Here is a 13,590-nt window from a genome sequence, read left to right as displayed (position 1 = left end):
CACAGAGGAAATATGTTTTCTCCATTAAAATTAAAAACATTGAGACAGCCAGTGCACTGGTACAGTATACACTCGTGATAAAAGGTGTATATTTCTGCATGAAAAAATGGCATTCACAAGGGCTCTTTAGGACGCCGGGTGGAAACCTATGACTGTTACAGGGTTGCTGGCAGTACATCCAGAATTCTTTGTGAATTGCAGAATCTGAAATCTGCACCAATCCAAAGGTGTAACTTTGCAGGTGCAGATTTACAATTGCCAATAATTTTTGATGTCAAGGATGCCATCTTGTAAACCTACTTGTATCATAAGTTATTATATATATTAAGACAGTGAACTGCTGTGAAAAGTATGGGTGATTATAGCAAAGAGGCAAAGGTAGGAATAGGCAGTCAAAGAGCATTGCAGACATCTGAGCATTCCTAAACGTACAGTGACTGAATGGGCATGGAGGATGAAGGATTCCGTTACCTAGTAAAAGCAATTTGTCTAAGGCCAGGGACTGATCAGACAGGGACCTCTTTCCTCTCCCTAAAATTAAATTTCGACAGCAAAAGTTTTAAATATTAAATGCTTATGAAACCTGTTTTATACAATGAACATGCATGCGCCTTTGATGCAGCATAAATGCTGATTTCTTCTTTCATGACATATATCCCGGATGTGATAGTGAAAACATACATAAGACACTTGCACTTTGCACAGCTCTGAAAAGAGTTAGCGAAAACAAGTAGAAAGTTGTAGTACAAGCACTGTAACAAAGCGTGCTTTGATTTAGAAATTGAGTGAGCCTAATGTTATAACAGTTTATACAAGTCTGAATTAATTAAATCTAATAACTCCTGAAAATTTCTTTTCTGCCTATATGAAAGCATTGAATTAGTAATGTTTTAATGCGCTGTAAGGCTTCTTTTTGATTATTGTGCGAAAACTCATGACAAATACTAACATGTAAAGGCCAAAGCCTATTCTTTCACATTCATTGTAATGCACCATTGAAAGTTTGAAACATAGCAGCAAATCTGTCAAATTAAGAAATAGAAGAACAAGTTACTTACCTTTGGTAACGTTGTATCTGTAAGAGACATATGCAGTTATAGATTCCTTACCTTAGCATTACCCCCAGGCGTCCTACTGGATCTGGGGACATTTTTTCGTAGCAGTGCCCCTGCACGTCACTAGGGGGCGTAAGTCGACTCTGCATTCGTGGTCACCGGTATGCATCGCGGTGTCTACTTAGACGCCACCGCTGCACGCTAACATCAGTTTTGACACGACTTTCCATGCCAGAAGCCCAGAGCCATGCAAGACACTGACCACTGGTACACCACAACTAGGGCCCTGTAAGGAAGTCCCTTTACCTAGAAGTCAGTTCGCAGAGCAGGGAGGATCAGTGGGACGGTAAGGAATCTATAACTAACCTTTGTCTCATAAAGATACATTGTTACCGAAGGTAGGTAACTAGTTCATCTGAAAGAGACAGTTAGTTATAGATTCCTTACCTTAGATACCCCAGTAATACAAACCCCGGAGGAGGGTCTGCAAACCAAGTTCACACTGGAAAGTCCTGGAGGACAGAACAGGCAAAGTAGCCATCCCTCCGGACTGTCCAGGCAGTAATGTCTGGTGAACGTGTGCATAGATGCCCACGTTGCCGCCTGGCAGATGTCAAAGAGTGTGACAATACAGTAGTTGCTGCCGTAGCCCTTGTGGAATGTGAACGCAGCCCCACTGGAGGTTCCTTCTTCGCTAAAGAAGGAAAGATTTTGATGCAAAGGACAACCCATCGAGAGATGGTACGCTTTTGGACAGCCCGACCTTTCTTGCCACCCACATGAACAACTAAGAGTTGATCATCCACCTGGAAATCTTTTGTGCGGTCAAGGTAGAAGGACAGCGCATGTTTTGGACCAGACAGGAGAGTCTCTCCTCATCCTTGGAAGGGTGCGGAGGTGGTAAAAAGGTGAGCAGAGTGACAGTTTGTCCTATGTGAAAAGGTGTAACTACTTTAAGAAGGAATGAGGGTCTTGTCCTAAGCACCACTTTGTCCGGATGCACAGAAAAGAAAGGGGGCTTAGAATAAAGAGCCTGAAGCTCACTCACCCTGCGAGCAGAGGTGATGGGGACATGAAAGGCAGACTCGGAGTGAGGAGCCTAAAAAAAACAGTTGAGAAGAGGCTTGGAAGGAGAGCACATAAGGTAAGTCAAGACAAGGTTCAAGTCTCACTGGGCATTATGAAAGGAGATGGAAGAAAGAGATGAATAATGGCCTTAAATAATCTGTTTACAATAGGGGACTTGAATAAAGAGGGCTGATTTGGTAGCCAAAGGAAAGAAGAAATAGCCGCAAGATAGCCGTTTTGAGTGCCCTGAGCAGAGCACTGCTGGGTCAAAGAAAGGATGAACAAGAGAACCTCTGAAAGAGGGGAGAGAGGGGATCCACAGCCTTTGCTGTGCACCATGCCACAAAATTATTTCATCGACAGACTGTTTTAGAGGAGGGACGCCGGGTTGCCAAGATGACGTTAAAGATTTCGGGTGGAAGGTCACAAGCTGTCAACTGTCGCCGCTCAATCTCCATGCAAGGAGGTGCTGGCTGGGCAGATATGGGTGGAGGACTGTCCCCTGTTGCTGCGACCGTAGATCCTCTCGAAGGGGCAGTCTGATTGGAGGATCGATGGCCATGCTCAGGAGCTTGGGGTACCAGACTGTGTGCCCAGTCAGGAGCCACAAGAATGACTTGGGTCCGATCGGGCTTTATCTTCTTCCGCACTCTGGGCAGAAGTGGTACAGGCGGAAAGGCGTACAGGCTGCAGTTCCACTAGCGATGAAAAGCGTCGCCATGCGAATGCCGCCTTGGAAACTCCAATGTGCGAAACTGCTGACATTGCGTGTTCTCTTCGGTGGTGAAGTGATCTAACCAAGGCTCTCTCCACAGCTGAAAGAGACCTTGCACAACCTCTGAGTGAAGACGTCATTTGTGATCCACCAGGCACCGATGGCTGAGTTTGTCCACCCTGGTGTTCAGAGAACCTGCCAGGTGTTGAACCATCAGGATCATGCCATGATGGTCCAGCCGTGTTCAAAGGCAACGAGCCTCTTGACATAGGGTGCATGACCTCACCCTGCCCTGTTTGTTGCAGTAGCACATGGCAGTGGTGTGGTCTGTTAACACCTGCACTGCCTTCCCCTTGAGGGAGGGAAAGAATGCCTGGAGCTCCAACAGGTTGATATGGAGCCCGGACTCCACCGGAGATCAGACTCCTCTGACCTCCGCCTCTCCCAGATGGCCACCCCATCCCAGGAGTGACACATTGGTCACCACTGTTCGCTCTGGTAAGGGAAGGGAGAGGGATCGGCCTCTGACTAGGCCTTGGCGGTAAGTTTCCGCGGAATTGCCCAAAATTCTGCGTTCCGCGTCTTCGCAGAATTTTTTACTTGTTTGCGTACTCAAAATGCGTGTTCGCAAGATATTCCCCCCTCCACGAGCATACAAACACTGTTCGCGAACAGGAAAAAAGCATCGTAAACAAGCAATTCCGCGTGTTCGCAGAATTTCTGCGTGCTCGCGGAGATTTTTTTTACCGTTTCACAGAGCTTTGCATAGCGCGACCCAATCCTCGTCTGTTAATCACCACTACAGGTGTTGTGCAGTTCCCTCCGAGATCACCTTGTCACAAAGATTCCCCTGATGCTGCACCCACTGGAACTTCAGGTCCCACTGTAGAGCCCGCACATGCCACCTGGCCTGAACTACCTGCAGGAGTCCAGTCTCACCAAAATCCGAGATAAAGGCTGAAACATCGGTATCATAGCCCGAATATCCCGGTTTCGGTGTTCTGGAGGAGAGCGCTGAAACTGCACTGTATCCAGAACAGCTCCAATGAAAAGGAGTGACGGAGAGGGAGTCAAGTGTGACTTCGACATGTTTATAGTGAACTCCAGCGAGTGCAGGAGGTCCGCCGTAGTCTGGAGGTGGGAGACGACAGCCTGGGGTGAGCCCGCCTTCAACAGTCCATCGTCGAGATAGGGGAAGACTGGAACCACTGATCTGCACAGAGGAGATGCGACCACCGCCATCACCTTCGCGAATACCCGAGGGGCACTGACAAGGCTAAAGGGGAGCACAGTGAACTGAAAATGCTCGTGGCCTACCATGAACCGTAGGTAGCATCTGTGGGCTGGCATGACGGAGATATGGAAATAGGCGTCCTGCAAGTCCAACGCCACCATCCAGTCTCCAAGGTCGAGAGCAGACAGGACCTGAGCCAACGTGAGCATTTTGAACTTTCACTTCCGGAGGAAGTAGTTGAGGGCCCTGATGTCTAGGATAGAACGCAGGCCTTTGTCTTTCTTGGGCACCAGAAAGTAGCGGGAATAGCAACCACTACCTACTTCTGGCGCAGGGACAAGTTCGATAGCTCCCTTGCCCAAGAGAGCTGAAACTTCCTGGCGGGGAAGCACCAGATGATCCTCTGACATGCGATCGAAAGACTGTGGCATGGAGCAAGGGGTAGTCTTGAAGGGGAGGGAGTAGCCCCTTCGGACTATCTGCAAAACCCACCTGTCCAACATGATTGATTGCCAGTCGGGGAGGTGATGGCGAATCCTGCCACTCACTGGCCGTTAATGGCACTGAAGGGTGTAGGAGGGTTTGGAGGCTGCTACAGGCGGGGAAAGGGTGGACTGGCCTGCCCGCTGGATCCCGGACCCGCAAGGTCGCTAGGTCCCATGTCCACAGCCACACAGAGGCTGGCTAGCTTGCGTGGACCTATGGCTAGACTGAGCCGGACATGGTGGGGTGCCCCTTCCGTAGCCACAAAAGGGGTGAAAGGCAGACTGTGGTGGACGGAAAGATGCAGGAAAGCCCAAGGATCAGGCCATAGCTCAAGAATCCTCGAAGCGCTTTAGCGCGGAGTTTGCCTTGTCGCAAAAAAAGCGACAGCCGTCAAAGGGCATGTCGAGCAAGGTTGACTGAACATCCCCCGAAAAGCCAGGAGGTCCTCAGCCAGGTGCAGCGCCAAAGGGCTTCCGACCTGGCAATCATTCTGCCTAGTGTGTCGTGGTATCCAACCCACATCGAATCGAGAACTTAGCTGCATCCCTCCCATCTGCCACCGCTTGGGAGAGAACAGCCCGGGCCTCCTCCTGGCACTGAGGCAGCACATGCGCAACCATATCCTAGATTGTACGGGAATATCAGCCGAAGAGGCACGTGGTTTCACGGACCGCAGTGTCAAGCTGGAGGAAGAGAACACGCGCTTCCCAAGATGATCCAGCTTCTTGGATTCCCTGTCTGGGGGAGCAGAAGGGAATACGCCTTTGGAGGAAGAGGCTTGGACCACTAAGCTCTCGGGGAAAGGGTGTTGGATGAGGAAAACAGGGTCGCCTGGGGCCGGGTGATGGACGATCGTCCTGTCCACAGGGGCCCCTGTAAATTGTAAATTGATACTTGTATAGCGCACTACTCACCCGCAAGGGTCTCAAGGCGCTTGTACGAATACCGCTGTGGAACCCATCCTGGCTTTCCCTGTGAGGCGTCCACTCCTGGGCACACCCAAGGTGGAGGCCAGGCATCCTTAGCGTTGTGGGGGCCGCTGTGGAGATTAAGCAAGCTATTGCCCAGAGTTGCAGAGTGGGACTCCATGATTGGAATGGCACCGAGGCGAGAATTATCAGGTCCGTGGAATTTTTGAGCCCAAGACCCGCCGAGGCAGGGAATTGAACCCTGGTCCCGGGCTAGATCTCTGCATCAGGGTCTGCCGCTCTAATCATTGAGCCACACTTCTCCCCTGTGCTGGGCTTGGAACATGTGCCCAGAAGGACGTCAGTAAGGGCTTCGTTGAAGGGCAGGAGCGGTTCAGAGGAGGTTGCCGCAGGCTGAAGTACCTCTGTCAGGAGTTTAGTCCTGACCGCCATTGAAGGGACCTCTTAGCCCAAGGCCTTGGCTGCCCTTCGCACCACCACAGCATAGGACGCTCCCTCCCTTGTAGCCACGGTAGGCGGGGAAAGCATGCCAATGTCTGGAGAAGTGTCCAGACCACTGGCATCACCCAGGTCCTCTCCAGTCCCGCTCTTAAAGCTGGTCTGCTAATGGGTCTGATGACCCCTCCCAGTCCTCTTTTTAACAAAACAACGTCTCAACTGGATATCATTTAGAAAATAGCAAATTTCAACGCAGTGATCTAGATCACAAAGGGAAGGGGAAAGAAGGAAGGGAGACCACAAGAAAATTAGAAAAAGGGTATATATTGTAGGTAGTTAACAGCACTGCAGTACAATAAAAGTACAAATGACCAAAAAACACACACGTGAGCACTGGGCGTGCTGGTGATAGTGAACGGCACAGTGACACAATGGGTGAAAACAGCTTGAACGGCGAAAAACAATTATAATGACAATGTGGTCAAGAGAAATGATTATATACAATCTGGTGTGAACAAATTTTAGATGACCACAGAAAAGCCAAAGTTCTTTGCTGAGGATTGTCGACGGCGTTTCAGCCGGATATAATTTCAGGCCATCATCAGGACAATTGTCATAGTTTAACGTGTGCTGGGCGTAATACAGGTAAGTGCAGGGAATCCAATACAGGTGGAATATACGCGGGCATAATTCAGCGCATGATCAAGGATTTAAGCAGTCAGTGGTCAGCGTCAGATTGTGCTGTGGCCGGGAACAATGGATATCCGGGGGCCGGGCATAGGAGTCAAATCTCAGGAAGAATTTGAAGCAAGTGGGTCCAAAGGTGATTGAATCGATGGACGGGAGTAAATCCTGAAAGGTGAAAGGCGGGCGAATAAAGCGTCCGTGCCGATAGCTGTCCCAGTCCTCATCACCACCCTCAGGGAGATAGGGAACACCAGGGATGAACAGCACTTTAGCACTGGTAAGCAGTGGTAAATTGCACAAAGTCCTAAAAGCGAACAAAAATGGGTTCAGAAAACAGGAGGGTAAAGGAGAAAAGTTTGGGAGTGACCCTGCAGAGAGGACCAAGTCAAACAGGTGGTATTTGGGGTTACTGTGTGCACACTATAGAGAATTCAAACATGTTGGCATTGTTAATTCTTGTATGAAATACTTTGGTGAAGCAGAGAGATAATCAGTGTTTCCATGTATACTCTAGAAAGAAAGAATGTTAAGGGAGTGAAAGCTACTTTTTCCAATCAATCAAAGATTTAATTATAGTTGTGTTATATTCTCGTTGAGACTTGAGGAAGTGCATTTTTCTACAGGGTTAAATAAAGATATGACTAGTCACAGGTGTGGCTATTAGAAGTTTACTTAAAAAACAGCTTCGGTATCAAGCTTGTATTCACAAACATTTAATTAGCTTACTTGCAGTTTATAGCTGCATAACAGCACTTCTAAAACCCATTTACTTCACAAAATGTGCTGATAAAAATAAGATACTCATTTTCATAACCTTAAAATATGTACGGCTATGACACTGAATGAAATCTTAAGGCCCTTAAACTGTTGGGTTACCAGGCTCAGAACACTCAGAACAGAAGTGGAAACAGAAGACGACAACAGCCGTGGCATCAAGTTCATGAAATCCACAATAAAGAACTACGGATGGATACGGAATTGGTGAGGAGCCTGACAACATCACTTTAAAAGAAAAATATGCAACAAAGAACTCAGTGGACAGCCAGACAAGCCCAGAAAGAAGCCTGAGCTCCACCACTGGGAAGGATCGGAGTCGACATCCACTGGTGAAGGGCACAACGCAATGGAGAACGGAGTAGGAGGCCAGTCGGCTATTTTTGGTAGCAGAAGAACTGTTTCTTGGAGCACCGTCAACAGCTCTCTCCAGCTAATCAGCATAAAAACAAGAGGAGATTGGGACACGGTCACGTTAAGCTGCCTCAGTTCAGGACATGGCCAGCCAGTCCTTTTAGGGACTCGAATACAAGATCTATACAGTGGCCTGGCTGGTGTCTTATTAACTCCTCAGTTCCAAAGACACTAAGAAAAAAGTGAACTGGGTGGGGAGTTTTGACAGACAATGTTACATCTTCACTAATAGAGGCACTGAGGGACCTGGGCACGGCACTGGAAACCCTCCTTGATACTGAGGTAGGAAGGGGCTGTAACTCAGACATAGCAACCACACTCTGTGGCCAACCTGCAAGTCTAAAGAGGGGCAGAGGGAAAGGAGAGTATTTTCAAAAGAATTAAAACAATATTTGTCGTGGGCAGAGACTCTGAATCAGACAATGAACGGCGTATTAAAGTGAATTTAATGCTTTGTCCCAAGTCTCAACCGTTCCAATTCTATTAGGCCTTCTGAAGTGTCACCTGGGCCACACTGCTGCAGAATTAGCACTACATTCCTCCAGCTGTCACATAGCCAATAGCAGATCAATGAGAAATTAGGAGGAAAATGTATGTATTTGCAAAATAGAAGAAAAAAAATAGATTATCTATGTTCTACACGTATTACAACAATGGACTGTTGAGAGTTCCACTGAAGACAGTGGAGTGTATCTGAACCATTATTGATTTATAAAGAAGTTCTGCTCTTACATTTCAATGTTTGCCTTTCTATTTCTCCCTTTTTCATTTATAACATTCGGCAGCCAGTGAGTGGAATGTTCCAATAACATCATGACCCTTCTACCTTGGGCTATACCACTTGTTAAATGCCCTCTCCCTCCTTACAGGCCCACATCTGTGGTTCTGGCCTACAACTCTGGGTCAGGGCCCATTACAACCATTATAGCCCTAGTGAGCGAGAATTAATGCTGTATTGTTTCAAGTTTAATTTAACTATTGTTCTTATTGGCCAGCTATGGGTGGCATTTTCATGATGTAATTTTATGGCATTGTTCTTCTGGTTTGATTTCTGTAGGAGGTGTGCTGTAGCACCTTTTCTAATGAGCTTTACAGAAATTGCCATCAATGGCAATTTTTTTAAACATTCATAATTGACATTAATGCCTCTGGCCAAAACGTTTTTGCACTGAACCAGGATAGCGTTTTACGAATCACTTTCATATAATGTAATTAAGATAACACCAAACCTGTTAAAACTCTTGCATAAAGCACTCTAAAGACCATCACAGTAGTCCGAGCCAGACAATGTCATGCGCATTGTAAACGGCAATCATGCCCTCTACCAGCATTTGGTTATTTTATAAATTGAGATGCTAAATTATCAGGAAAACATTTATTTAAAAAAAAATTGCCCATTTTTTATTCTTGCACAATTTTGGATAGATTCTGGAAAAAGAGCTGCCATTCCTGGGAAGCGGTTTCTGAAAATATATTACCTTATTGTCTGGATAAAGTTGTGCTCGAAACAGGAGAACCAAAAATAGTCTTTAACTATTACTAATTGTAATTCTCACATAGGAAACGTTGCCAATTTAGTCCACTGAGTTGCATTTATGGTATATTAACTCTATTTTGGTAGCTGTGGTAAATGAACCAGTCGACTATCGAAGCGACATTTCACGATTCTCCGAAAGGCCTCCAATGTAGTACTCGATGTAGTAATATTATGCGGGGAAACAAGGGGCCCTTGTGCCAGTCAAACCTTCGGGACCCATCTGTGCTATATTTGAAGAGGATATAGGCGCTGGAAGCAGGGGTGCGGAAGGTGCACCAGCACCCCCTCAATAACCACACCAGAGTTCAGAGGGTTAATGAGAAATAAAGATACCTTTAAAGTTCGTTTGTATCTGGTAACATTTGCAGTGTTGCAAAGGCAGAGGTCAAAGTCGAACGATATCTTCTGGCAAATTGCTGTTTGCTTTTTAACGTGGAGATTAGTGTTTCCTTTACTTGACCGCACAGTGAGATAGTTTTGTGAACAATTTGGTAATCTTCTAGGATACATGTAGTGTTAAAGGAACCGTTGTAGGTTGTCATATTTTTGCAACACACAATAACATTTAAATGCCAGTAAATTAACTGTACAAATGTTTCAGAACATACCAGGAGTTTGGAAAACAGTGAAACAGAACTTTTTTTTTTGCAGTTCTGATGTGTGATGGAAACAAATTTTAATGGGATCAAAACAAATGAAGACATACTAAGCTTCTTAACACCTAGCTCCACACATGATCGTTTTCACACTTTTTTAAAAATCAGTAAAACTGTATGTTTGCGCAGATTTAGTGGCCATTTCAAATGAGAATGTGCTGTCGGTAAATGTTACTACACTACGACAATACACTTTCATAATGTTTTTGCAACAGTGTTCCCCAAAAGTCACAACTAGCTGCATATTACCACTCTCCTGCTGAATACATTGGCTACACTTGTTCTTTGCAAAGAGCTTGGGTGTTTCACAATCCCTATGACTTTAGTGATGTAACTTTGGTTTCAGAACCCCCAGTCTGAACATTGTCCCATAACAACTGGAAGAGGATAGCATGAAGACTTCTAGGAGAAAAAAAAAATATTTATGGTGCAATTACAAGGAGGGGGAGTGGAAAACTCACATACCATTTCATCAGCCAAGATACCATTCACTTTATGTTTGTGCAATAGTGCTAACCAGTTCAAACCGATCTTCTGGTATGGCTTCAGTTCCAGGCTAAAAGGGATTAAAGATGGCACAAGTTAGGAGGAACACTGCAAATGGAACAATCACCTACCTGTACATATTAGAAGAACAGAGCCGATTCGAAGTTACTAAAATCCTTCAAATAATTTGGAAAAACTGTGGCAACGGTAAGAGATCTTAGAAAGTAAGCGGAAATGCCTAAATAGTTTCACACACTATTCCAATATATATTTAGCATTTAACTGCCATCATCAATGTTATCTACATGAATTTACCGTCCCTGTCCAACTTTCAAATATCCAACGTGGCTCAAAACATAGTCAATCTATAGCAGAACTTTTCAATCAGAATGTTATGCGTGTTGGTACTTAAGGATATTGTTAAAAATGGGGATCTCTACTTGGCAGAGGTAGGTACCTTTGTCCAAATAGGGACCCTTGCTTCTAGTCAGGGTAAGGGGAATACACTCATAAAACAACCCCTGCTCACCCCCATGGTAGCTTGGCACGAGCAGACAGGCTTATCTCAGAGGCAGTGTGTTAAGCATTTGTGAACAATTACAGTAATACAGCGAAAACACTACAAATGGACACCACACCAGTTTAGAAAAATAGTAATCTTTATCTAAACCAACAAGACCAAATACGAAAAAATCTGACATACAATACTCTTGAGAAATAGTACTTGTGCAAAATAACCTTAAAATTGCAGGAAAATCAATAAAACGCAGTTCTTCCGACTCGGTAGCTCCTCCTGGGGCTACCGCGATACTGAATACGACAAAGTCTAACATTTCCAGCCGACCGCGTTGATGTGGGCTAGCTAAAGCGCCAACAGACTCGGACACAGTACCTTTATTGTTGCGACCAACACGTCGGTGCGAGTCAGTCGGGGCAAACATCGCGGTTGCGTTGTGAATTGGAGCGTTGCGGCGGGCTTTGTCCTCACATTGCGGTGCAGGCAGCTGCTCGTTGACGGAGTCGGTGAGACCAGGGCTTGCGTTGGAGGGTGAGACAGTGCTCGCTGCGGTGCTGGCAGGTCACGGCGCGGCGACTGAGCCGGTCGATGTTCGGGTTGGGCAGCGACTGATTCGTAGACATCCTTGTAGCGTTCAGCGAAGCGTTGCGGAGCGCGGTGCCCACAGGATGCAGTGCAAGCAGTGGCTCGTTGACGGAGTCGGTGACACCAGGGTTGCGTTGCGAAGTGAGGCGTTGGTCTCGGCGGTGCTTTTAGGACACGGAATCCCGCGACAGACTCGGTGACAGTCGATTACCCTTTTCTTCTGCGGCGCCGATCAGAGACGGTGCCCACAGACACGGTGAGGTCTTTGCTGTTCTTGAGACCTCTAGAACAGGGGGGCAAGCTCACTTTCAAGCCCTTGGAGATATTTTCTTCAAGCAGGGCACAAAGCAAGCCCCAAATTCCTTTTCTCCTTTCCTTGGCAGCAAGTAGCCATTGCAGGCCAACCCCAGACAGTAAACAGCCCAAGGGCAGTATTCCTCCTCAGCTTCTCCAGCTCTTCTCCTTAGTAAAAGATCCTCTTGATTTCCCAGATGTGATCTAAAAGTCTGGGCCCCTGTTTTTATACACACAAATCCTTTGTTCTCTGAAGGCAGAGAGTCTGTACCCAGCCAAAACCAGTTCTGTCCTCACTGGTGCAGCTTCCGGGTAGTAGGTGGAGACAGCATTGTTGAAGGCAGTCCAGGCCCATTCAGGTGAAAAGGAAATCCCCCTAACACTAAAGGTAGCCCAGGTCTATTGAGCCCAGCCCTGACTCAGACTTTTGGAGCCACTGCCACTCTCCAGCCCGTCATCCAAAAGCCAGACATGAAATACACAAACCTAGCAGAGGCACCCTAGATGGTTAGGTAAGAAAATATCTACTTTCTAAAAGTGGTATTTTCAAACACCGAATGTAAAAATCACCCTCACTAAAAGATGCACTTTAACATTCTGAGTTCAGGCATACTAAACTTTATTTTTCTACCTTGTTCCCAGGGCCAGATATGTTTAGAAGATGTTATAAACAAACTCCCCATTCTGTCCTATGGGAACAGGTAGCCTTGCTATAGTGAAAAACGAAATTAGCAGTAATTCACTATCAGGACATGCCAAACATCATGGCATGTCCTATCTTTCACATACACTGCACCCTGCCCACAAAGGTACCTTGGGCCTACCTTAGGGGTGCCTGACATGTACGAAAAAGGAAGTTTAGGGCCTGGCAAGTGGGTGCACTTGCCAAGTCGAAATGGCAGTACCAGACTGCACATAGGCTCTGCAATGTCAGGCCAGAGCTACATTTTACAGGCTGATTCTGTGGGTGGCACAGTCAGTGCTGCAGCCCACTAGCAGCATTTAATTCACAGGCCCTGGGCACGCACAGTGCACTATACTAGGGTCTGACAAGTAAATCAAATATGCCAATAATGGAATCACTAATCCATTACAGTGATTTAGAACAGGAGCACTTGCACTTTGGCACTGAACAGCAGTGGCAAAGTGCCCAAAGCATCTAGACCAGCAAAACGGAGACCAACACACAGCAAAAACACAGGAGGCAAAGGCAAAAACACAGGAGGCAAAGGCAAAAAATGCAGAGGAGACCCACACCAATGGGGCCAGGTCTAACAGATATCATTTATTCAACCACAAAGTTTTCAAGGCTGTCTGATCCTACTTCATACACGAGCGTCTGCTCTACTATTTCCCCCATTGGTGGTGCTCTGTGTTCTTTTTCAGAGTGGATTTTTCAGAAGAGCAATCTGCAGGTCACCTTTAGTGTCCCACTGTTTGGAAACAGGCTCTAACTTGACTTAGACTGTAGCCGTTTGGCTGATGACCAGAGTGGAGGAATCAAGAGTGTGGGAAGTCATGAGCGGCAAAACATTAGTGCGGAATCTCAAAGTTGCTCATGCCACAAAACAGGAGTATGCTACTTTTCCTGGTAAATCTCTAACCAGGTCACAAAATGGCATAACCAGAAACTGCTTCTCACTTACTTAAACTAAGAGCTGTGTTCGACTAACATCCTGACTCTGTGAGAATAATAAAGTACCAATCCCCCGCTC

General features: G+C 46.4%; 1 protein-coding gene across 3 annotated transcripts in view; it reads right to left on the bottom strand.

The window, feature by feature from the left end:
• The window catches only part of SMARCAD1 (SNF2 related chromatin remodeling ATPase with DExD box 1), a 683,175-nt gene that overhangs the window by 268,364 nt on the left and 401,221 nt on the right, over positions 1–13,590 (bottom strand). For all 3 annotated transcript variants that reach the window (XM_085641145.1, XM_085641146.1, XM_085641147.1), the window contains one exon: positions 10,459–10,549. In XM_085641145.1, coding sequence (XP_085497271.1) covers positions 10,459–10,549 — 91 coding nt within the window. The remainder of the gene's footprint in view (positions 1–10,458; positions 10,550–13,590) is intronic.

Source organism: Triturus cristatus, chromosome 2_2 (genome assembly GCF_964204655.1).
Source record: "Triturus cristatus chromosome 2_2, aTriCri1.1, whole genome shotgun sequence".
Taxonomy (NCBI): domain Eukaryota; kingdom Metazoa; phylum Chordata; class Amphibia; order Caudata; family Salamandridae; genus Triturus; species Triturus cristatus.
Note: the sequence above shows the minus strand (reverse complement) of the source record. Positions and strands in the feature narration are given on the sequence as shown.